Below are 24,372 nucleotides of genomic sequence, written 5' to 3' on the forward strand. Positions count from 1 at the left end.
TATATTTTTATAATTTTTAAATTAAAATATTAAAGAATTGAAACATACATTAATGATACCACGACATTATGTAGATGTACCGTAATGGTATCATGGATGATTAAGTAACCTCATCAAAGGACTTAAGCGAACCTCAATGAAAACATTGTTCAATTACTTATTAATACCACCTAAGTGTATCATACTTTGATATTATCAAGGAGGAAGAAACAATCCTTTAATTAAAATATTATTGAGTTACTCTTTGATACCATCATCGTATATTTCATATAATATAATATGTTGTATTAATCAATACTAAACCTCACCAAATAATATTCGTTAAATTAACAATCTCTAAGATAATATTTTCATCCGATCCCGACTTGGATCTAAGAAAAAAATTTTACGCTATTCCCGCCGCCCACCCGAAAGAGACGAGGAAGACTAACCGCCATCCTGCTCGAACCTTTGCTGCCTGAGTTATATAGCTGACTGCAAGAAGGAAGGTTCAAGCTATGACTGCCATGAGATAATAAGATAATATATTTTTAGGAGATCCTTATATAAATATATGGTCCCATTAATATTATAAATTAATATCTCTTTAACCGTACAAATATATCTAAGACAATTAGTGAAATTTGATTTTACAGTGTTTTGTTTTTTTGTTAAAATTTAATTTTGGTTGAAATTCATCTTTATCTTTAATTTTATATCCAAAAATAAAGATAAAGATGAACTTCAACATGAATTAAATTGATCTTTAGTGAATTTATTTATCCCACTTCATAGCCTTTTAATATTTTGTGATAAAATTTGTTACGACAATATATCTTGAAAACATTTATTATTTCAACATCACAAGTTGAATCTCAAAGCACTAAACACTCTTTAAATTAATAAATATTAATTATCAATTAAATAATACATCTACAAAATAATAATAATTCATGATCCTATCTATATTAATTTAGTGAAATTTTACCATAGTTGCTTGATTATAAAATAATATGTACTTTTAATATTTTACAATTAACATTAATAATTTGCTCTCTAAAAAAGTATTTTTCAAAACCTAAAAATAAATATCAATTAATATGGATGTTATAATAAATATTTATTTTAATTATTATGAATACACAAAATCTTAAACTTAACACATAAAAATAAATGAGAAAGGTTAAAACGAGAGATACGACAATAAAACAAAAAAACTCAACTAACTAACACGCGAAATTTTAAACTTGGCAGTTAAAACTGAACGAAAAAGATACAAACAAGAAATATAGTAATAAAACGAGAGATACGATAATAAAACAAAAAACCCAATTAAATAGCGCGCGGAATTCTGAACTTGGCAGGTAAAACTGAACGAAAAAGATACAAACGAGAAATATAGTAATAAAACGAGAGATACGACAATAAAACAAAAAACCCAACTAACTAGCGCGCGAAATTCTGAACTTGGCAGGTAAAATTCAACGAAAAGATACAAATGAAAAATATAGTAATAAAACAACTTTTATCGAATTTCTTCGACATGATTCTCTCAAACACCTTAATATACTGTATTTTATTTACGTATGTATCTATGCTGAATATAATGGAGAAAAAAACCGATTAAAAAACTATCTTTTTAGTTCACTTTTCTCCTTCATAGCTTTTGGACTCACATTAGTGAAGTGAAACCTCTCAACTTTTTCTCTCTCTCTCCAAGATAGCTTTAAGACCCTACCCACCCCCTTACATGACCCCCTTTTCCCCATAATATATATATAAATACAGTAATATATATGTATATATATATAGTTTCTCTCTCTACAGTAGTCACAGCTCACACACCATAACTCTCCATCTCTCTAGGATATGTATTATGTACAGGTTCCTCTCTTTATCTCTTAGTAGTATATATAGATATTAGTGCTTCCTTAAAAGCTTCTGATCTGAACTCTGAGCACTGAAATTTATAGAGAAGAAGACTGAAGAAAACCCATCCAGAAAAGGAAGGAAAACTATTTGAAGAAGGTATAAAAAAGAAATGGAAAACCCTAATGGTCTACACACCCACTTGGGTAAATTTTATCATTTTTTTTATTCTACTGTTATGGGTATGTTTAGATATAGGTATAAGGATTATATGTTTTGGAATCTTGAAATAAAAATTTGGTCTTTATAGGATATGTTTGTATCAGATCCGATGAAGTGGGTATTGAGTTTTTTTGCTGATTGTTTTGATTTGTTGTATTGGGTTGTGTTAAAAAGGTTGGAGAAGTGTTATTTATGGGGTTTTGGTTTTTGGATTGGAAAAAGATTTGATCTTTTCTTATATAAATTTGCTGGGGTTTTGTTGTTTTGTGTAATAAAGATCTGGATGGTTGAGGAGGAGATGGTGTTTCATTTGCAGTTCTCTTCTTTTCTTTTTGAAAAGTGGTATTGCTTTTGAAGTCAAGTTGAAGTTTTTTTTTGTTGTTTCAAAATGCAGGAGATTTTTGTTAAAGCAATCATGTTTAGTTTTAGATGCCAGGCTGTAACATGGAGTTTACTGAGTGTTTTAATTATTTTTTTTTGGGCAAGTTGACTAATTTTGAAATATATGAATAATGCTGGATTGGTTTGTGAATTGTGATCTCAGTGAAGGTTTGCCAAATTTTTGTGTTCCATGTTTCTCGCGCTACAGGACACTGTGATGTATGTTAGGTCGTGAAAGATCCAATTTTTTTCTGTTGGGTAGTTTATTAACTTCAGCATTTTTGTCTTTTAACTGGAATTAACATGTATATAGTTTTAGTTTGGATATAATGCTTTCTCCAGCTGTTTTAAGTGTTTGATAGTCATGGTTACCTAGTTTTTTCTGTAACTATAATTTGAATATTTGACTGAAGTTTTGGTATTTAACTCAATTCAGAAATCAGAATCGGCAATCGGATTATTGACGGATGCAAAGGTGTTAATGCGGTGTATTTGGTTGGAGTTGGTGGATTTAGCAACTCGAAAAGACTTCCATCTTTATAAGGCGCACTTCTCAAAGTTATTGTTCGGAGTTGGTTGATTTTAGCAGCTTGAAAAGACTCTTAATAAATTGCTTTTGTCAAGTTCTTCATGTCCATTGCTTTTGGGTGCAAACTTGCTCAAAATTCTCCAGAGATAACGAGGGGTTTTGGTATCCTGTTCTAACCGTGCTACATTGAGCTACAGTCTACAGTTGGAGCTGCAGCTGCTACATAGAAAAGCTGTGTGGTCGGAACTTGGAACTTCACTGGTTGGATTGTGAGCTTGTTCATGTCAAATGGGTTGCTAAGTGATGCTGTAGTGCTAGTTTACTGCGATCTCTGGGCTTGCTAACCATTTAAATCAAATAATGGAGTCTGAAACTCTGACTAGAGAATATAGGCAGCCCAGCATGCTTCAGCGAGTACTTTCTGCTTCTGTGCCAATGCTGTTGATTGCAGTTGGCTATGTTGATCCTGGGAAATGGGCTGCAATGGTTGATGGAGGAGCCCGATTTGGGTTTGATTTGGTCATGCTAGCACTCTTGTTCAATTTTGCTGCCATTCTGTGCCAGTATCTGTCTGCTTGTATAGCCTTGGTTACAGACCGAGATCTTGCGCAGGTAGTGTTCTTTCATTGGAATTTAACTTTTGATTGTGTGTCTAAGTAGTGATGAATCTTAGTAAATCGAACATGGATGTTGATTCTCCTGCTCTTGTATGTTTCATTTAGAATACCTATAGCAAGGACAGTTTTTTTTCTTTTTTTGCTAACCTGGTGTTTGGGCCAGCTTGTTGCACATCTTGTATTTTGTTTAACTGATGATGTATAATAACTTTGTTGTCCTTGATGGTGTCAAAGATTTGCAGTGAAGAATATGACAAAGTTACATGCATATTCCTAGGAATTCAAGCTGAGGTTTCGATGATTGCTTTGGACCTCACAATGGTAGTTTCACTATTTCATTTTGTGTGCACTCTGGCTTCCGAGATTATGACGTTTTATAGCTCATCAACTTACGACCACTTGATTCTGATAGGTTTTGGGCACTGCCCATGGGCTTAATGTTGTGTTTGGAGTTGACCTGTTTAGCTGTGTTTTCCTGACTGCAACCGGTGCCATTTTGTTTCCACTGCTTGCTTCTCTCTTTGTAAGTCTTGCTACTAACTATCCTTGTGGACTTTCTGTTATTGGCATCTTGAATTATCTCAGATTCTTTTCGTATGGTCCTAGTCTCTCATAAATAATAATGATTTCAAAATACTATGTCTAGGACAATGGCAGTGCAAAATTCTTATGTATTGGCTGGGCAAGCTCTGTACTGCTCTCTTATGTTTTTGGAGTGGTCATAACTCAACCTGAAACTCCATTCTCCATTGGTGGTGTGCTGAATAAGTTTAGTGGAGAGAGTGCATTTGCATTGATGAGTCTTCTTGGAGCAAGTATTATGCCTCACAATTTTTACCTCCATTCTTCTATTGTACAGGTATCCTCTCTCTCTCCCTCCCCCCCCCTCTCTCTTTATGTGTGTGTGTGTGTTTGTGCATGTGCATGCATAAATATTGATCTGTGCATGCAGAACAGAGGCACGTCTGTAACTTATAAAACAGTCTGTCACTGCACTGATTGTTAAGATAATTATTGGTATGCTAGATTGGTCCCTGATAACTCAAGGCTAAATGTATGTTCAGTCTTTTTTGTTGTTCCAACCAGTCATGTGTGAATAGTTGTACTGCTTTCTTAGATTCTGTAGCTCTTTTAAGTCTAGACCATCCATAGTCATGTGAGGTCCTCTCTAGATTTATTGGTTGTGGCTGGCTCCCAAGTCTTAACTTGTACCATGTAATGGGGCTAGCTTATCTACTTATTTACTCTTTGCATCTTCTAGATGCCAGTAATAAAACAACTTCATCAAAAAAAAGGTTGTCCTGATAAATCTTTCACACAACAAACTAGCAGACACTAGCCCCTTAATAAACAATATGGGCATGTATGACTTGTTTTGCATGATGTTGATCCCATGAATTCTGTATTTGCTTCTGTCTTTTGGTTGTCAGTTATGATTCCTGAACTTACTGCTCATCCTTGGGACTTAAGTTGGCTTGACCATGATCAGGTCAGTTGCTTAGGTTGACTCTTAAAAGAGATAAAATCTGTTGAAGCAATCCGTGAATTTGAAGCCTCTATTGTTGTTAAGATTTTCATGCTAGGGATCATAATTTTTATGGTGGATGAGTTTATTTCTTCAGGGAAAAGGAAACCAAGCTACATCAAAAAGAGTGTTTTCTCCCTTTTTCCCCTTTTAAGGGGGTGGGGCGTGGGGGAAGTGAGAAGGTTAAAGAGCATGTCGAAAATGACCTTGTGTTGCCTTTGCCTTTTCATCTGCACCGAGTCTATCTGTATTATATAATATATATGTGTATCCCAGAGCCGTGAGCCAATATTCACAGGGCAAGGGTACATAGGCATGATTCCAACAGTCTAGAAGTGTGAAATATGTTCAGACATGCTCAAATCATCAATGATGTGTCAACATCCCTTTGTGAAAAAAATGATGCGTCTTTGACATTATCAGTGGATGTGGTTTTTTTGTGCAGCCCAAGTATTTCCATGTTTCTGAAGCATTTGTTTTTGGATATTGAAATGACAGATTTTTAGAAATTTCCATGTTTCATATTATGTGTATGGTTTCCATTAGTCTCAGTAATTATCACAGCCTAGAAATAACTTTTAATCCACAGCATTTTGATTTTTTGACTCCTTGCTACTTGTGTTGGTGTGATCAATACTAGACTATCTCGTCTTTACCTCTATATAAATTCTTTTCTGCAGCAAGGTAAGGAATCAACAGAGCTTTCCAGGGGAGCTCTGTGTCAGGACCATTTTTTTGCCATTGTTTTCATATTCAGTGGCATTTTCCTGGTCAACTATGCCGCGATGAATTCAGCAGCGAATGTGTCTTACAGTACTGGCCTTTTGTTGCTGACATTTCAGGACACATTGTCATTGCTCGATCAGGTTAGATTCAAACAGCAAAAGATGGTTCCGTCTAAGCTAGGGCCTTTGTGAACCAGAGATATTAATACTTTTCGTTTATTATTGATACAGGTTTTCAGAAGCTCAGTTGCACCATTCACCATAATGCTGGTTACATTTATTTCCAATCAAGTTACACCACTAACTTGGGATCTTGGTAGACAAGCAGTTGTGCATGACTTATTTGGAATGGACATCCCAGGCTGGCTTCATCATGTGACGATCAGAGTTATTTCCATTGTCCCAGCCCTTTATTGTGTATGGAGTTCAGGAGCTGAAGGCCTATATCAGTTACTTATACTGACACAGGTTGTGGTGGCTCTTGTCCTTCCATCTTCTGTCATACCCCTGTTCAGAGTTGCTTCTTCCAGATCAATTATGGGTATCCACAAAATTTCTCAGTTAATGGAGTTCTTATCTCTTGGCACATTTGTTGGCTTACTTGGCCTAAAGATTATATTTGTCATAGAGATGATATTTGGAAATAGTGATTGGGTTAATAATTTGAAGTGGAATATTGGGAGTAGTGTGTCTACTCCATATGTTTTTCTCCTCATCGCAGCCTCTTTATCTCTTTGTCTGATGCTGTGGTTAGCAGTTACTCCACTGAAATCTGCAAGTTCCAGGTTCAATGCTCAGGCATTTCTGCAAACGCATGTGCCTGAGCCATATTCGGAGTGTAATCAACTTGGTGCGGGTAATGCTATGTTTGGTCTATTAGAAGGATCCTCCCAAAAGCAAGAAGGTGCATTTCATGTGGAGAAATCCTTGGTAAGCCATCCAGATTTATCAACTAAAGATCCTGATCAACTCTTGCCAGAATCACTCTTGGATTTTGAAAAGGTCCATCATTTGGCTACTATTGATGAGAGCAAATCTGAAACAACATTTTCAGCTCCTGCTGTCGTTCATCCTGAGGTATCTGTATCAGCAGGAGCAAGTCCCAGTGTGAAAAGTGTTTGTAATGAGGTTTCTGGTGTTGTATCTGTGGATACCAGTGTCTTCAGTACTGAATCTGTGGATGTCGCAGAGAAGACTCTCAGAATTGAAGGGGACATGGCAAATGATAGGGATGATGGAGATTCGTGGGAGGAGCCTGAAGAGGCAATCAAAGGAGTATCTGAGAACGCTCAATCTTTTATTTCTGATGGTCCGGGGTCATACAAAAGTCTAAGTGGAAAACTAGAGGACACGGGGAGTGGTACGGGAAGTCTATCAAGATTAGCAGGTCTTGGTCGTGCAGCTAGGAGGCAGTTAACAGAAGCTCTAAATGAGTTTTGGGGGCAGCTTTTTGATTACCATGGCATGGCAACAGCAGAAGCGAAGTCCAAGAAACTGGATATAATACTTGGTCTGGATTCAAAGATGAATCCAAAACCTGCCCCTGCATCATTAAAAGTTGAAAGCAGTGCGTATATTCCATCGGGGAGTGCAAGGATGCCAGAGCCTCTGATCAACTCGCATGTGTACTCTCCCAAGCAGCAATTTGCGTCAAGCATTGTGGACTCTGCTTATAGAGTCCCAAAGGAGCCATCTTCGACATCTTCTATGTGGTCTAACCATATGAAATTAGTAGGTGCATATGTGCAAAGTTCCAACAGCAACATGCTTGACTCAGGGGAGAGGCGCTATTCTAGTATGCGGATTCCAGCGACTTCTGCTGGCTATGATCAGCAGCCTGCCACTGTGCATGGATATCAGATTACTGCTTACCTTAATCAACTTGCGAAAGAAAGAGGATCTGATTATTTAAATGGGCAACTGGAGTCACCATCTCCTCGTTCTGTATCATCACTGACGTCAAACTATGCAGAACCATTGGCTCGTGCTTCTGGGCAAAAACCTCAGAGTGGAGTCAGTAGTCGAGCACCACCTGGTTTTGGAAATGTCCCTGTAGGCCGAAATAATTCGATGCAGCCAACTAACACTACTTCTGTCGACCATAGCTCTACTGAAACTGCTGAAAGCGTGGCTGGTTCAGCCAACTCTAAGAAGTACTACAGCTTGCCTGATATCTCAGGGCGCTATGTTCCTCGCCAAGATTCTTTAGTGTCAGATGCGAGAGCTCAATGGTACAATTCCATGGGATTCGGACAATCTGGTGGTCGATCTACATATGAACAAGCCTATATGAGTGGTTCACTTAGGGCAGGTGGTCCTCAGAGGTATGAACATTCTCCTAAAGTCTGCAGAGATGCATTCTCCTTGCAGTACAGCTCCAATTCAGGGACTGGATCCCTGTGGTCTAGACAGCCTTTTGAGCAATTTGGTGTAGCTGGTAAGCCAGATGTTGGTAGCGGCGATCATGGAACTGTGCAGAGTTCATCTGCTCAAGAGAGTACATCTACGGTTGACTTGGAAGCTAAGCTGCTTCAGTCTTTCAGAAGTTGTATTGTGAAACTTTTGAAACTGGAAGGATCTGAGTGGTTATTTAGGCAAGATGATGGGGCTGATGAGGATCTTATAGGTCGGATTGCTGCAAGAGAGAAATTTCTCTATGAAGCTGAAACTAGGGAGATAAGCAGATTGACCAACATTGGTGAATCACACTTCTCTTCCAACAGGAAACCCGGTTCTGCCCCAAAACCTGAAGAGATGGATTACACCAAGTTCTTGGTGATGTCAGTTCCCCACTGTGGAGAAGGTTGTGTTTGGAAAGTAGATCTGATTGTAAGCTTCGGTGTGTGGTGCATTCACAGAATTCTTGAGCTTTCACTTATGGAAAGTAGGCCAGAGTTGTGGGGCAAATATACCTATGTTCTCAACCGTCTTCAGGTAAAGCCTCATATCCTATGTATCTTTTTTTTCATTCACAGAATTCTTGAAGTTCTATGTTTCTTTCAATAATTTTTTAACGAAAAGCTGTTTTTGAGCATTGGAGAAATGAAGCATGCTTTTTGGTGTTATCCCACAATCCTTCATGAAAACCCTCTTTAAAGCTTATATCACATCATTTATGGTTTAAATAACCGCATTTGTGTTAGATTCATTGTTGGACCTTGTACCGTGCCAAAAAAGATATTGTAGTGGCTATCCTGGTCCTTCCATTTTAAGGTGGCTAAACAAGTGCTAAAAGCATCAAAGACGCCACAAAACCGTAGGCTAGGGGTCATTTGTTTGAAATTTTCCTTTGTCGGAACAGCGGGAAAGAGTTATAATTGAGTTGGTTTTGACGCTCAAGAAATGGCAATGTGTCAACCGTAGTGTAAGATTTATTATTCATCTGATGAATCATTTACCAACTTCAGGGCATAGTAGATCTGGCATTTTCGAAGCCTCGTTCTCCGACGAGCCATTGTTTTTGTCTTCAAATTCCGGCTGGCCGCCAGCAAAAGGCAAGCCCCCCTCCAATTTCAAATGGAAACTTGCCGCCACAAGCAAAACAGGGTAGAGGAAAATGCACGACTGCAGCAATGCTCTTAGAGATGATCAAAGACGTGGAGACAGCAATTTCCTGTCGAAAGGGACGAACGGGCACTGCAGCAGGGGATGTAGCCTTTCCTAAAGGAAAAGAGAACCTGGCATCCGTCCTCAAGCGCTATAAACGTCGATTATCCAATAAGCCGATAGGAAACCAGGAGGTGGCTGGAGTTGCTGGACCACGCAAAGTAACGCTGTCTGCCTCATCACCCCCTTTCGTCTTGTAACGCTCTTTTCTCAGTTCATAGCAAATGACTGGTGAGATCACCATTGTTAGACTTGTTCTTAGTTTCTGTGAATTATCCCCCCCCTCCCCAACTATACCTCCCTTGTACCTCATGTGTATTTTGAACCTTTGCAGCTTATTCACCCCCATCCCTTGTACCTCAATCTGTATACATAGGATAAAATGTTGTAACGAGGTTACTGTAAAACTGCAATGGTGAAATGAAACGGGCTAAAAGGCGGGAAAAGATGTTATTACAAGATATGCAGTTTTCTTGCTTTTTGTTTCCATAGTGCCATCTTGAACCAATGGAAACAACCTCTATCTCTGAATTACTTTTAATATCAAAAGGTTGTTGTATATTATTACTTCCCTTGATCCGAGAGTCTATTAGAAACCACCTCGTCCTCTAGCTCTGAGTTAGGCGTAAGAAACCACCTGGTCCTCTAGTTCTGAGGTAAGCATAAGTTAAACATCTCAAACTCATTATGTGGGACTACACGGGGTATGTGTTGTATTGTAGTTTGCACTTCATCGCGCAAGAGGGGAAAGTGCTACGTAATAGGTGTTTTTCTTACTTAGGGTTTGAGCTCGTCACATTTTGTTTAACTAAAGATTTTTAGTGATTCCATCACAACTCATTAATGGTCGCTAGAGGAGAATAATACTTCTCTCCATTCTATTTTTTGTGACATAATATGAGATTGTTGAAACTTTGTGTTCTCAAAATATGTAAATAATTTTGTGTGATTAATTTTTTTTGCTTTTTTTTTTTAGATTTGTGACCTAATTGCAATAAAAGGAGTATAAAGATCAAACAGGATGAATGTGAATGGCTAGAAGAGGACAACCATATTCCAATAAAGAACTCTTATCCTTATCGCTTTAGTTGAAATTATTGTCACCATTATAGGTTCAATAAAAATTTAATTTATTAAAGTTTTTTGGTAAACATATATAAATAATCTATTTTGAAAAAATAGTAGTACTTCATTCCCTCTTATATTTCAAATTTCATAAATAACACAATAGAGTATGATTTAATGGTTGATATTTCACCTTTGACTCTTCGTTAAAAGTTTTTATTGAAATTTAATTAATCGAATCGATAATTCGAAAGGAATTGTGGTCTATCATCACACACGTAGAATTAAAGTTGGTGTCTTTTTCATTCTTTTCTTCTTTCTTCTTTCTATTGCATTATATCACTCTCCACTTATCTTTTCTTTCTTACAAAGTTTCTACAACATTTGCTAAACTTCTTCTCTTTCCCATTCTATTTATGTGAGTTTTAGCTTTGTTTTATTGACAACAAAGATCAATTACAAGTTTTGTTAGATAAAGGTACGTATTTCTATCTAATTTTATATACTTTAGCATGTATAATTCAACTAAAATAGAAGAATAAAAAGAAATATTTAACTACATTTTATACAATGAAATTTAAATATCGATTATTGATCTAATTTGAGTATTAGATGAGCAATTAATCCATTTCTATTGTTAAGGTTCATGAACTTTTGTGTTTCCATCTTTTTTTTTTACGTTCGATTCTCTTTTTTACTTAACGCTAAATAATTAAGATTGTTTGAATTTGTATGATTAGTAAATATTTGATAAAATATATTTAAAAATAAATTGTGATAGCACTTAATAATGTTTGGTGAGTGATTATTGTGTATGATTGTGCATAGGTGGACCAAAGGTGATGTTTGAATAGTCATAATCAATAATAGAGGTGATTATTTATAACGATCAATATTTATGGTAACATAATAAAAATTAATAATAATTGATAGTCGATATGATTAACTATAGTGACAATCAATAGTAAAAATCGTTAATAATGAAGGTGACTGATACGATTTAACAGTTAGTTAAATTAACTCTCGTTAAAATGAAAAATCACTTAAATTAAAACATAGCGAATAAATTAAGAATCTAATTAAATTGATTTATTGATAAAATTTATTTTTGTGTCAATGCAGGAGGGGCTAAGAGAAATATATAGAAGATGTATGTAATAGTGATTTCATTGCCTTTGATTATATTGGTATTGATTGTAGCTATTGTTTGTTACATGTGTGGAAGATCAAGGGGTTGTTGCTGATAAATTTCACTCTAAAATATTGTATTCGTCGATGAAGCTAGAAGTCTGAATACGAATTTAATTAAATTTAACTATTTAGATCATATAGTAAATTTGTTATGTTTGGGTTTTAATTATAGAACTCAAGTTAACACAATATTATATTATCACTTCTTTCTTGAATTTGTATTTATTAAAGTACTTTTTTGATAATATCGAAATTAAATTAATCGAGTCAATAAATTTCGTATCGAACGCGATAGTCATGACATGACAAGGAAGAAACCTTGTCTAAACTCATACACGTAGAAAGTTGAAACCACTTCGTGTCACTTTATGGTATTTTGTTACTTATTTTTTATTCTTTTAATTTGCTTATATCATATGAACTCTCCATTTTTTCCTTTTGTGTCTTACTAAAAAAAAAAAAATAAATTCTCAAACTCTTATTTTTCCCTTTTTATTTATGTGATTTTTGAGAAGAAAAAGTTCAATCTAAGTAGTTTTGATACTAGACAAGGTATGTACATATTTTCTTAATTTTTTATTATGGTATGTAAAATTAATTTTGAGCTTACCTTACAATTGATTTGGAATTAATTAGAAAAAATTATTTTTGTATGAATGCAGGGATATATCATATAATAAAAAAAAGAAAATGCATGTACTAGTGATATCATTGCCTTTGGCTATATTGGTATTGATTTTAATAGCCATTGCTTGTTACTTCTTTGGAAGATCAAGGGGTAGATGGTGATTATATTATTCAAATAATTCCTAATAAAATGGAACCTTTTAATTTTGTTCAAAGAACTTCTTTTTTTTTTTTTTTATATCTTGTTGTATCATGTATATTTATTAGAAGGAAATATTACTTTTAAGTGTTGTTACATGAATATTGTAATGTTTTGTAGAATGCGTACGTATATAAATTGTTGAATCGAAAATCGAAAATTGAGTCGCGCATATTATTTATCGTGTTGAATTTGGGCTCTAATATCAAATTATTAGGGTTGAATCACTTCAAAATTTTTTTAAATAAATAATGATATTATTAGTTTCAAAGTTAAATTTTACATGCCTTTAATATGATATTATTAGTTTCAAAGTTGAATTTTACATGATTTCAAAATTTTCTTTCGAAATATCATTATGAGATTCTTATATCTTATGTATGTTTCGAATCTACTCAAAGTTATTAATATTAATATGAAATTTTATTCGCTCTGCGTCTGAAAAAAGAATTTCAGTCTTAACGTATCCCTAGAAATTATTATACTCTCACCGTCTACGATTTGTGTGTTTATTAAAAGTTAATTTGATTAATTTTTAAAGATGAATTAGATTATATTAAATTAATATTTTAAATAAAAAAATTAGATATTTTAAAATTATATGAAAAGTATTATAAATTACATTTTTTTATATTAACATGAATGAAAAAATACTATCTTAAAATGTTAGTCAAAATTTTTATAGTATAACTCTAAAAATAGAAATCATGATAAAAGCGAACGGAGGGAGTAAAAGATATCAATGTAGTAGATGATATTATAACTTTTCTTTAATGAAAATAATTTCGAATTTAGATTTCGAAATTAAAATTTTTTAAATAAAAAACACTTTTTCTCTCAAATAATATTTTATATGATGTTGATTGATACCACGATTAATCAAATTTTAACTCGAATATTCGAATATGAAGTATGAAAGAAAAAAAAATAGCTATATCTGGTGTGTATGTGGTTATGGATTGGAAAAAACGCAACCTATTAAACCAAGTATTGATGCTTTAAATGAGTTGTCTATACTTTCTTTTTACTAAACAAAAAGTATTTGATCCGATTTTTAAGTATCGTGATTTTTAATTTTAGAGTTAAATTTTGATTGATTTTTATGATATATTTTTCTTTAATCATATTGGTACGTAAGAAGCTATAAATTTTTTTTCGTATAATTTTTAAATATATTTTTTTAAAATATTATATTAATTATCAAAAAAGATAATTAAAAGTGAACGGAATACTATTTATAAAAATCAACAAAAATAAAAAGCTGTCAATCACTCGTATTAAAAGCCTTTATATTCAGACACGTCATCATCTTTATCATTTTTTTTCTAAAAAAAACAACCTGGCACTGCAAAACACCTAAAAAGTGAAAAAAAAAAGCACCAAAATCCTAAATCCAATGTTCTTTTTCAGATTTTAAAGAGTGAAGAAATTAAAGTTCTGTTTTAGTTTCAGTTTCAGTACGAGGTGATCCATCAGTTTATGAATTTTTTGTTGTTGTCAGAACAAGGTATGTTTTCTTTTCTAATTTATTTTTTGATCGTCGATTATAAAATTATATCGAATATATTATTATATCTTGTATTTTTATTTACTCCTTATTCCCTTACCTTCCTGTGATGGGTGATGATCTCCCGTGTTTGATTAATTTAGATTCGAGTGATTTATACAAATAGGATAGATTTGAACTCGAACTTGAACTTGAGATTCACAACTCGGTGATACTGATAGGTGATAAGTTTTGACGGATCACCAGATTTTTATTTTTTTTTACGATATATAGGTGAAGATTTTGAAATATTTTGAAATAAATTGTTCACAAGTTTTGATGAATAAGTTGTTCATAACCAAACTTTTGCCAATGAAATTTCAATACAATATGGGGTCGTTTGATACAAAGTCCAATAACGAATGAAATAGTAATGCAGAAATTATTTTTTATCAAGTGTTTGATTCATTGATTTTTGATTTATTGATTTTTCACGTTATATTGTTTCGATTTAAAATTTTATAAAAATCTTCTTTTTGATTATATCCTTGAATTAATTTTAGGCTTGTTTAATCGAGAAATAGGATGTTCGTTTATTGATCCTTAAGACTCGAGGGGTAGTTCAATCATTTGCTTAAGAACCCATTTGGATTGACTTTAAACAGTAGTAACTTTAAAATAAAAGTCCAACTGAAATGATTTTTAAGTTCCAAAAAAGAAAAAGGTAGGTCAGATCTACTTTTGGTTTTTGACTTATTTTAATTATTTTTTTTTGGTCAAATATTTTCAGAAGTCAAAAACTGACTTAAAATTAGATTTGATCGATTTTTCAGTTAATCTAAATGGGCTCTAAAGTCTGGTATTAGTAATCCCTAACTATAGTAGGTATTAAATAAGACCATATAAAGAAATTCCAAGTACATCATGTTGGAGTTTTAGATGTAACAATTTTGAAATTACTCCAAAGTTTTTCCTTGTCTTAACTATACTTTTTATTTTAAATTTTGCTTACATATTAAAAATCTACTAAATCGAATAATTTTGAAAATCGATAAAATCCACTCTCTTCTTTTTCATAGACATGAGAAGAAATTTGTCGATTGGACTGAACCTTAGTTGTAATTGGGCTCTAATATACACCCCACTTTAGTAAGGTTGAAAGTTTGTTTCCATAATTATATAATTTGTGCGAGATTAATTTCGAATACATGTATTTGACACGTTGGATTTTCATGTATCTCAGATACATGTGTGTTAAATTTGCACTATTTTTGATAGTTTAAGATCATCATTAATGCCTATTTATGATTTTTAAAATTCAAATAGAACTTTTATTTGTATCGTTAGTGTATATAACTTAGGTATTAAAAGTGTTTATTTTAACGTGTGCACACATTATAATTTTGGCAGGATATTAAATTAAAGACTTTAGGGTTGAAGAAAAACTTGAATCAATGGGTTTTGTGATTGTAATATCACTACCATTGATTCTCTTCATCCTCATTGCAGCCCTTGCTTGCTACCTCTTTGGTAAGTCTCGAGGCCGCCGAGAAGCCGCCATGGTTCCACCGTATTATGGACCACCACCACCAGCACCTCCTCCCGGAGTCCTTTCTCCGCCACCCCAAAAATAACATTTCTACTTCTCAATATTGTAAATGTCATGTAGTTAAAATTTGAGCAATGCCTTTGTTTGTTTATTTGGGCAAAATGATTGTTATAAAGGCCAAAAGTGAACATTAATGCTTCTTTTTATGTCATACAAATCACCATAAGGTAAAATGAATTTGGAATATAGCACTTGAAAAATTAAACACCTAGCAGATTGGAATAGGAGCACCATTCCAGTTCTTGAGACATTCCAACAATGGATCAATGATCTGTCCATTGCATATTGCTGTGAACACCTTTTCAATCTCCTCACCGGGCGATCGAACTTTTTCACCTGTCAACAGTTCTGTTCCAAGTTGTTGTCTCACCAACTTGTACAATGGATATGATCTGCATTCTGTGATCCTGTTAGGAATTGCAGGGTTGCCACTTTCAACAACAGCTCTTGCATTCTCAACTTCTTTAGGTAACACAGCCTTCAGTTCGTCCTCGAAAGCGACAATCTTTTGGAAGATTGAGCTGTTCACATTCTTCTCACTTTCACCATTCTTCATTGCATGATCAACAAGGACTTGTCTCAGCTTCTGCATCAAAGGGTAAGTGGAGTTGCAAGGATCATCAACATAGGCAAATAGGTATTCCCTGTCCTCAACTTGTACCAATTCCTTTTCGCAGAATCTTGCTGGATGAAGTTCACCATTAGCACCTATTGTCAAAGTTCTTTTAGCTACTTGACTCACTGTATTCTTGACCGCATTCCTCAAGTTCTCCTCCAAATGCCTCAAGTCGATAGCTTGGCAAAGCGCCACGAGATAGGTTGATGACATTAGCTTCAAGATGTCAACAGCCTCAGCGGTTTTCCTTGCTGAGATTAAGCCTAACGAATTTACATCTTGGTTGTGTTGCTCAGCACTTTGTACATGGTTAGTCACTGGATTAGCCAAAAACTGAAGTTCCGAGCAGTAAGAAGCCATCGCGATTTCAGCTCCCTTGAAACCATAGTCCAAGCTTGGATTCCTTCCTGCTGAGAGATTAGATGGCAATCCATTGTTGTAATAGTCGTTGACAAGCTCCGATAATTGGGCAAACATCAATTTCCCTATTGATGCAAGGGCTAATCTTGTATTATCCATGGACACACCAATAGGGGTTCCTTGGAAGTTGCCACCATGTAAGGCCTTGTTTCTTGAAACATCGATCAATGGGTTGTCGTTCACTGAGTTGATCTCCCTCTCGATCATCTTAGTTGCTGCACGGATGACTTCAATTTGAGGGCCAAGCCACTGTGGAGATGTTCGAAGAGCATAACGATCTTGCTTTGGTTTTTGAAGAGGATCCATTTCATGGAGCTTCTGAGCTTCTTTGACATAAGAGCTGCCATCCAAAATGTGTTCCATAATAGCAGCAGCCTCAATCTGGCCAGGGTGATGCTTCAACTTGTGTGTCAAATAGTCAGTGAATTCGGGTTTTCCATTCATCACTTCAGCGAAAATCGCTGACAAGACTTCAGACATAACAGCAAGAATGTTGGACTCAAACAATACCATTGATGCCATACCAGAACCAACTGCAGTACCATTCACAAGTGCAAGTCCTTCCTTAGGCTGCAACTCGAAAAATCCACCACTAACACCAGCCACGCGCAACGCTTCCTCAGCATTAAGCTTCTCACCATTAGGTCCAACAGCCCTGGAATTAGCCCTGCCAGTGAGCAAACCAACAATGTATGACAACGGAACAAGATCACCCGAGGCAGTGATCGAACCACGAAGGGGCAAACACGGGGTGATGTTGTTGTTGATCAACTTAATCATTGCTTCCATAATTTCAAATCTAATGCCAGAGTAGCCTTGAAGCAGAGTGTTGATCCTAACAAGCATAGCTGCCCTTGTTGCTGAATGTGGCAAAGTGTGAGATGATTCTGTTCCATTCCCAAAAACTCCAGCATTCAAGAACCTGAAAAAATCAATGTCATCAAGATTAGATTTCGAATTAAAATCTACCAATCAGGGGTTCATCCGAAACTCCTTCTGGCAATGTGTGAGTCGATAAGCTATATACACGAAAAATATAAAAATTCTTTACAGAGTGTATATATAACGGGGAAAAAGTAGTTTACCTAATAAGGTCTTTTTGAAGAGCACTACCATTTGTTGTTCTTCTATGAGACGTGTCACCAAATCCAGTAGTCACACCATAACTATCTGTACCTTTCCCCATACTATCCATTACCCAATCACTACTAGCTTTCACACCAGCCCTTGAACTTTCAGAAAGTTCCACTTTAACCCCATTACTTTTCTTATCAACATTTGCAATGGATGCAACTTGTGCAATTGTCAAAGTTTCACCCCCAAGTTTTACAATTGGCTTTCTAAATTCATCCACCATTTTTTTCACTTCATTCAAATGACTCCCTCTTAATGATTCAGCAGCCATTTCCCAATTCAATGGATCATTAACATTAATTGATTTCTTGCATAAATCCATGGCTACAACTTTTCCATTAGCATGTCCATTTGGTACAATTGATGCCATTAGATCAAGAAAATGGCTAGATTTGTAATGGAGAAAATGATGTTGTTGACTTATAATTTTTGTTGTTGTGGTGAGTATAAATAGAGAGTAACAAATGATGGTTAGGTAAAAAAAAATATGTGAGGGGGGAGTTGGTAGAAAAATAATGGTCATAGGAAGATTAATAGAATTAAGGATAATATAGTTTAATATTTGAATTTTGTCTAAAAGAGGCAAATTTTGTTTATATTGATCAATATTATTAACTATAATATGTTTTTATTAAATTCTGAATTTTCTTTGAATGAGGCAAATTTTATTTATATTGGTCAATATTATTAACTATAATATGTTTTTATTAAATTCTGAATTTTCTTTGAATGAGGCAAATTTTATTTATATTGGTCAATATTATTAACTATAATATGTTTTTATTAAATATTTTGTCTGAATGAGGCAAATTTCATTTATATTTGTCAATATTATTAAGTGTAATATATTTTTACTAAATTATGAATTTTGTCTCGAGGAAACAAATTTTATTTATATTGGTCAATATTATTAAATATAATATACTTTTATTAGATTCTGAATTTTATTTGAAAGAGGCAAATTTTATTTAAGTTGGTCAATATTATTAAAGTATAATATATTTTTATTAAATTCTGAATTTTGTTTGAATGAGGAAAATTTTATTTATATTGGTCAATATTATTAAGTATAATATATTTTTACTAAATTCTAGATTTTGTCTGAAGAGGCAAATTTTATTTATATTGGTCAATACTATTAAGTATTAAATTTTGAATTTTGTATGAATGAGGAAATTTTTATTTATATTGGTCAATATTATTAAGTACAATATATTTTTATTAAATTCTGAATTGTTTTTGAATGAGCCAAATTTTATTTATATTGGTCAATATTATTAAGTACAATGTATTTTTATTAAATTCTGAATTGTTTTTGAATGAGACAAATTTTATTCATATTGGTTTAAGTATAATATATATTCTTAAATTCTAGATTTTTTTAAAAAAAAGACAAATTTTATTTATATTTGTCAATATTATTAAGTATATAACATATTTTTATTAAATTTTGAGTTTTGCCTGAAAGATACAAATTTATTTATGTTTGGTCAATATTATTAAGTATAATACATTTTTATTAAATTTTTGAATTTATCTGAAGGAAACAAATTTTATTTATATTGGTCAATATTAGTAAGTATAATATATTTTTATTAAATTCTCAATTTTATATGTGTCGAGCCCCAAAAAAGGGAGGAGTAACTGACACTTAATAACCTATCTAATCGAGTTAGCCAGTGAAACATACTAGTTAACCAAACAATAAGACAGAGATCAGGCAACACAACATCTGAAATGTGAAGCCTGGACCATGAAGGTCATGACCTATATGACAATTACTCATACAAACAATGATAGACAATTCAAAAAAACAAAGATTTTCTAGCTAGCCGACAAGGCCGCAACTGAAGACAAACCTACTTATACACATATATACGTACATACCAAGTCTATAGGCTAGAGATTGAAACATACAAGAAAACCCAGAATACTGTGTCCACAATACCCTCTAGGAATGACATAAGCAATGTCGGGACAAGAAATCGACTATGCCTAAATTGTACAACAAAAGTAAACATCCTCTGATAGCTCGAAGATAAGATGGAGCTTACCAACTCACAGCTGAGCCCGAATTTTAGCGGTTGAGTCAATCAGAATACATGCCTGAACCTGCTCGCACGAAAAAGCAGCGTCCCCAGGCAATGGGACGTCAGTACGAATAAAAATGTACTGATATGTAAAGCCGGAAGTGAAATCATCAATAGCTACTTAAAAAGGGTAATAAATATACCATTTGAAACTGAAACTCAATTAATCTCCATGGCTAACATTTGGCCTCCTTCTATTTAAATATGCATGGTATGCTCATATAATCGTATATCGTAAATACATATATATATATATATAGATGCAAATGCATGACATACCCAACCAAATGCTAGCAATGGTTGTGCTTTCCAATAGCTAATCGACATTATATTCATCTACCTGTGTCCATCGGTATCACATACGTATAAATATAGGTAATAAGCCTCATACCTCCCGATTATACCTTAGGAGTAGAATGCATAGCATGTCATGGATTCATACACATATATATTACCGTTGTCATGTTGGCAATCTTGGCCCGTTTGTGTTCATGATATCATAATCCCGTATAATCACTTTCATATGTGTAATCATCTCATCGAACCTCATATGCTCTTCCAAATAAGCTAGAAAACTTGACTCGAGTTTTAAAAAGATAGCCTAACCTTGATGATGTTCATAACAAGTTTAAGGTGATTTACTTAGTTCCTATATATACTTAGTTCTTAGATAATTTATAAAAGAAGTATTTCAAAAATCAAGTGTTCTACTAGTTTAATAATTTAAATTATATTTGAGAGTTTTGAAGATCGTGAGTTACTTTAAAAAAAATTTATTATAAATTTTAGTGGGGAAAAGTGCTAGCTACAAATAATAAGGGTCACCCATAACATTTTTAAGTCACCCCAACGAAGGAAGAATAAGAATTCATACATATGGACTTATAATCAACGAAAGCGATAAAATGACATATAGATTTCGAATATCCAATTTATTTGAACGAGTGAGATATCAAAATACTAGAATTATGTAAATAATTCAGCTATGATCCTAGTGCCTTTCACATAAGGTCTTTCTAGCAAGATAATAGCAAAATATCACATTTGACATTTAGAAATTTCCCAAGAGTATTGTTAAAATAAGGCATGAAGCTTAGCCTTAACATACCTTTTCAATGAATGCTCGAATGCCCGTAGTTCCTTCACAAAAGTTATTCCTTATGTCCTAAGCTTCGGAAACACAATATATACATCTATAAACAATATTTAGAGTTTGGACTCCTGGATTAGATTCCAACAATTCCATTGGACTCAAGAGGCAATTTTAAGCCTAGGTGAGACCTATTGACCTTTTATAAGAGAGTTTGGAGGGCGAAGATTCAACTAAAACACTAGTAATACTTAGTTTTGCATTTTTTTTTCTATTCCGTAGAATTAATATCATTAATATTAAGAAATTGAACTATAATTAAGGCGATTTACTATTTTTTAAAGTTAGATTCACCAAAAATGAAGACACAAAGATATGTATTATAACCTGTGAAGTTGTAGAAATTGAATGAACATACAATTTAGAGATTATTATAATTGTAGTAATTCACTGAAAAAATAGGACTTGACAAACATTTAGCAGATTGGAATAGGAGCACCATTCCAGCTTTTGAGACACTCCAACAATGGATCAATGATTTGTCCATTGCAAAATGCTGTGAATACCTTATCAATCTCCTCACCGGGCGATCGAACTTTTTCACCTGTCAATACTTCTGTTCCAACTTCTTGTCTAACCAACCTGTACAATGGATATGATCTGCATTCTGTGATCCTGTTAGCAATTGCAGGGTTTCCACTCTCAACATCAGCTCTTGCACTCTCAACTTCTTTAGGCAACACAGCCTTCAATTCGTCCTCGAAAGCTACAATCTTTTGGAAGATTGAGCTGTTCACATTCTTTTCACTTTCACCATTCTTCATTGCATGATCAACAAGCACTTGTCTCAGCTTCTGCATCAAAGGGTAGGTGGAGCTGCAGGGGTCATCAGCATAGGTAAACAAGTATTCCCTTTCCACGACTTGTAGCAATTCCTTTTCGCAGAATCTTGCTGGATGAAGTTCGCCATTAGCACCCATTGCCAGAGTCTTTTTGGCTACTTGGCTTACAGTGTTTTTCACAGCATTCTTCAAATTCTCCTCCAAATGCCTCAAGTCGATAGCCTGGCAAAGCGCCACGAGATAGGTTGATGACATTAGCTTCAAGATGTCAACAGCCTCAGCAGTTTTCCTTGCTGAGATTAAGCCCAATGAATTCACATCTTGGTTGTGTTGCTCAGCACTTTGGACGTGGTTAGTCACTGGATTTGCAAGGAATTGAAGTTCCGAGCAGTAAGAAGCCATCGCAATTTCAGCTCCTTTGAAACCATAGTCCAAGCTTGGATTCCTTCCTGCTGTGAGATTAGATGGCAATCCATTGTTGTAATAGTCGTTGACAAGCTCCGAGAATTGGGCAAACATCAATTTCCCAATAGATGCAAGGGCCAATCTTGTATTATCCATGGACACACCAATAGGGGTTCCTTGGAAGTTGCCACCATGCAACGCCTTGTTTCTTGAAACATCGATCAATGGATTGTCGTTTACTGAGTTAATCTCCCTGTCAATCATCTTAGTTGCTATGCGGATCACTTCAATTTGAGGTCCAAGCCATTGTGGAGATGTTCGGAGAGCATAACGATCTTGCTTTGGTTTTTGAAGAGGATCCATTTCATGTAGCTTCTGAGCTTCCTTGACATAAGAGCTGCCATCCAAAATGTGTTCCATAATAGCAGCAGCCTCAATCTGACCAGGGTGATGCTTCAACTTGTGTGTCAAATAGTCAGTGAATTCAGGCTTTCCGTTCATCACTTCAGCGAAAATCGCTGACAGCAAGAATGTTGGACTCAAACAGTACCATTGATGCCATACCAGAACCAACTGCAGTACCATTCACAAGCGCAAGTCCTTCCTTAGGCTGCAACTCGAAAAATCCACCAGTAACACCAGCCACACGGAACGCTTCCTCAGCATTAAGCCTCTCACCATTGGGTCCAACAGCCTTGGAATTAGGCCTGCCAGTGAGCAAACCAGCAATGTATGACAACGGGACAAGATCACCCGATGCAGTGATCGTCCCACGGAGGGGCAAACACGGGGTAATGTTGCTGTTGATCAACTTAGTAATTGCTTCCAAAATTTCAAATCTAATGCCAGAGTAGCCTTGAAGCAGAGTGTTGATCCTAACAAGCATAGCTGCCCTTGTTGCTGAATGTGGCAAAGTGTGAGATGATTCTGTTCCATTCCCAAAAACTCCAGCATTCAGGAACCTGAAAAAAATAAATCATAATTCATCAACATCACATTTTTAACCGAAATTCGACTAACATATATATCATCAAGTAGAGCGTATGATGTCGATATCAAAGTCAAAATTAGTTATCAAATGTATCGAAAAAAGTCGTTTACCTAATAAGTTCCTTTTGAAGTGCACCACCATTTTTAGTTCTTCTATGAGATGTTGCACCAAATCCAGTAGTCACACCATAACTATCTGTACCTTTCCCCATACTATCCATTACCCAATCACTACTAGCTTTCACACCAGCCCTTGAACTTTCAGAAAGTTCCACTTTAACCCCATTACTTTTCTTATCAACATTTGCAATGGATGCAACTTGTGCAACTGTTAAAGTTTCACCCCCAAGTTTCACAATTGGCTTTCTAAATTCATCCACCATCTTTTTCACTTCATCCAAATGACTCCCTCTTAATGATTCAGCAGCCATTTCCCAATTTAATGGATCATTAACATTAATTGATTTCTTACATAAATCCATAGCTACTACAACTTCTCCATTAACATGTCCATTTTGTACAATTGATGATGCCATTGGACCAACAAAAAATGGTTTGATTTGTAATGGAGAAATTTTAGTGAAGAAAAATGGCTAGAGATATTTTTATTAACAAAAAAATGTTGTGAACTTATAAAACTTTATGCTATTGTTGTGATCAAATGTAGTGAGTATAAATAGAGAAGAACAAATGACTAATATGTGAGAGGGGGTTGCTGGGAAAAGACTAATATAAATCAAAGAAAAGTTTTAAAAATTTAACAACTTTAGTCCATTATTGACTTCAAAGTCCATGTAAAGTTGAATAGAAAGAAGAAAACAAAGGTCAAGCAACCACACTACCTACTTGAGTCAACATTTTAACACCCTTTTTCCCTTCTCTTTCCAAGAATTTCACTAGAAATGTGATGAAAAATTAATCTAAATAATTATGTCTATATTACATGTATTTACCAATAGCTTTCTTGTTTAATTTGTCAATATTTGTACGTGTCATATAGTGTCTTACTGCAGTATTTATCTCGTTTCAACTTTATCGAATAACCGCAAAGGAAAACAAGAATAAACTGTCAAATATATTCATCAATAATCGATAATCTCGTATTTTTTATTGATCTTTTACAAAATGGTCATATAATTAAAAATAACAGTTGTA

General features: G+C 34.4%; 2 protein-coding genes, 1 long non-coding RNA gene and 1 pseudogene across 5 annotated transcripts; 2 read left to right on the forward strand and 2 right to left on the reverse strand.

Moving 5' to 3' along the window:
- The first annotated feature begins 1,779 nt into the window (after nt 1–1,779).
- On the forward strand, nt 1,780–9,939 carry LOC107031027 (ethylene-insensitive protein 2). Of its 2 annotated transcripts, none has more exons than XM_015232218.2 (8): nt 1,780–2,007; nt 2,888–3,592; nt 3,832–3,918; nt 4,010–4,120; nt 4,244–4,456; nt 5,803–5,988; nt 6,079–8,781; nt 9,255–9,939. In XM_015232218.2, the coding sequence occupies exons 2-8, from the start codon at nt 3,341–3,343 to the stop codon at nt 9,651–9,653; spliced, it is 3,951 nt and encodes a 1,316-aa protein (XP_015087704.1). In that variant the 5' UTR covers nt 1,780–2,007; nt 2,888–3,340; the 3' UTR covers nt 9,654–9,939. The 2 variants fall into 2 exon arrangements, with proteins under 2 accessions (XP_015087704.1, XP_015087705.1); XM_015232219.2 differs by having other exon boundaries at nt 1,780–2,054; nt 9,255–9,914.
- Nucleotides 9,940–13,844: 3,905 nt separating this feature from the next.
- On the forward strand, nt 13,845–15,764 carry LOC107031391. Its single transcript, XR_001458204.2, has 2 exons — nt 13,845–14,042; nt 15,432–15,764. It is a non-coding gene; the product is annotated as an uncharacterized LOC107031391 (long non-coding RNA).
- On the reverse strand, nt 15,753–18,203 carry LOC107031390 (phenylalanine ammonia-lyase-like). The gene is made up of 2 exons (XM_015232737.2): nt 17,752–18,203; nt 15,753–17,588 (listed from the first exon to the last, which is right to left on the reverse strand). The coding sequence occupies exons 1-2, from the start codon at nt 18,168–18,170 to the stop codon at nt 15,839–15,841; spliced, it is 2,169 nt and encodes a 722-aa protein (XP_015088223.1). The 5' UTR covers nt 18,171–18,203; the 3' UTR covers nt 15,753–15,838.
- Nucleotides 18,204–21,356: 3,153 nt separating this feature from the next.
- LOC107031388 lies at nt 21,357–23,862 on the reverse strand (annotated as a pseudogene). Its single transcript, XR_001458203.2, has 2 exons — nt 23,329–23,862; nt 21,357–23,189 (listed from the first exon to the last, which is right to left on the reverse strand). The product of XR_001458203.2 is annotated as a phenylalanine ammonia-lyase-like (transcript).
- Between the last annotated feature and the right edge of the window lie 510 nt (nt 23,863–24,372).

Source organism: Solanum pennellii, chromosome 9, assembly GCF_001406875.1.
Source record: "Solanum pennellii chromosome 9, SPENNV200".
Classification (NCBI taxonomy): Eukaryota; Viridiplantae; Streptophyta; class Magnoliopsida; order Solanales; family Solanaceae; genus Solanum; species Solanum pennellii.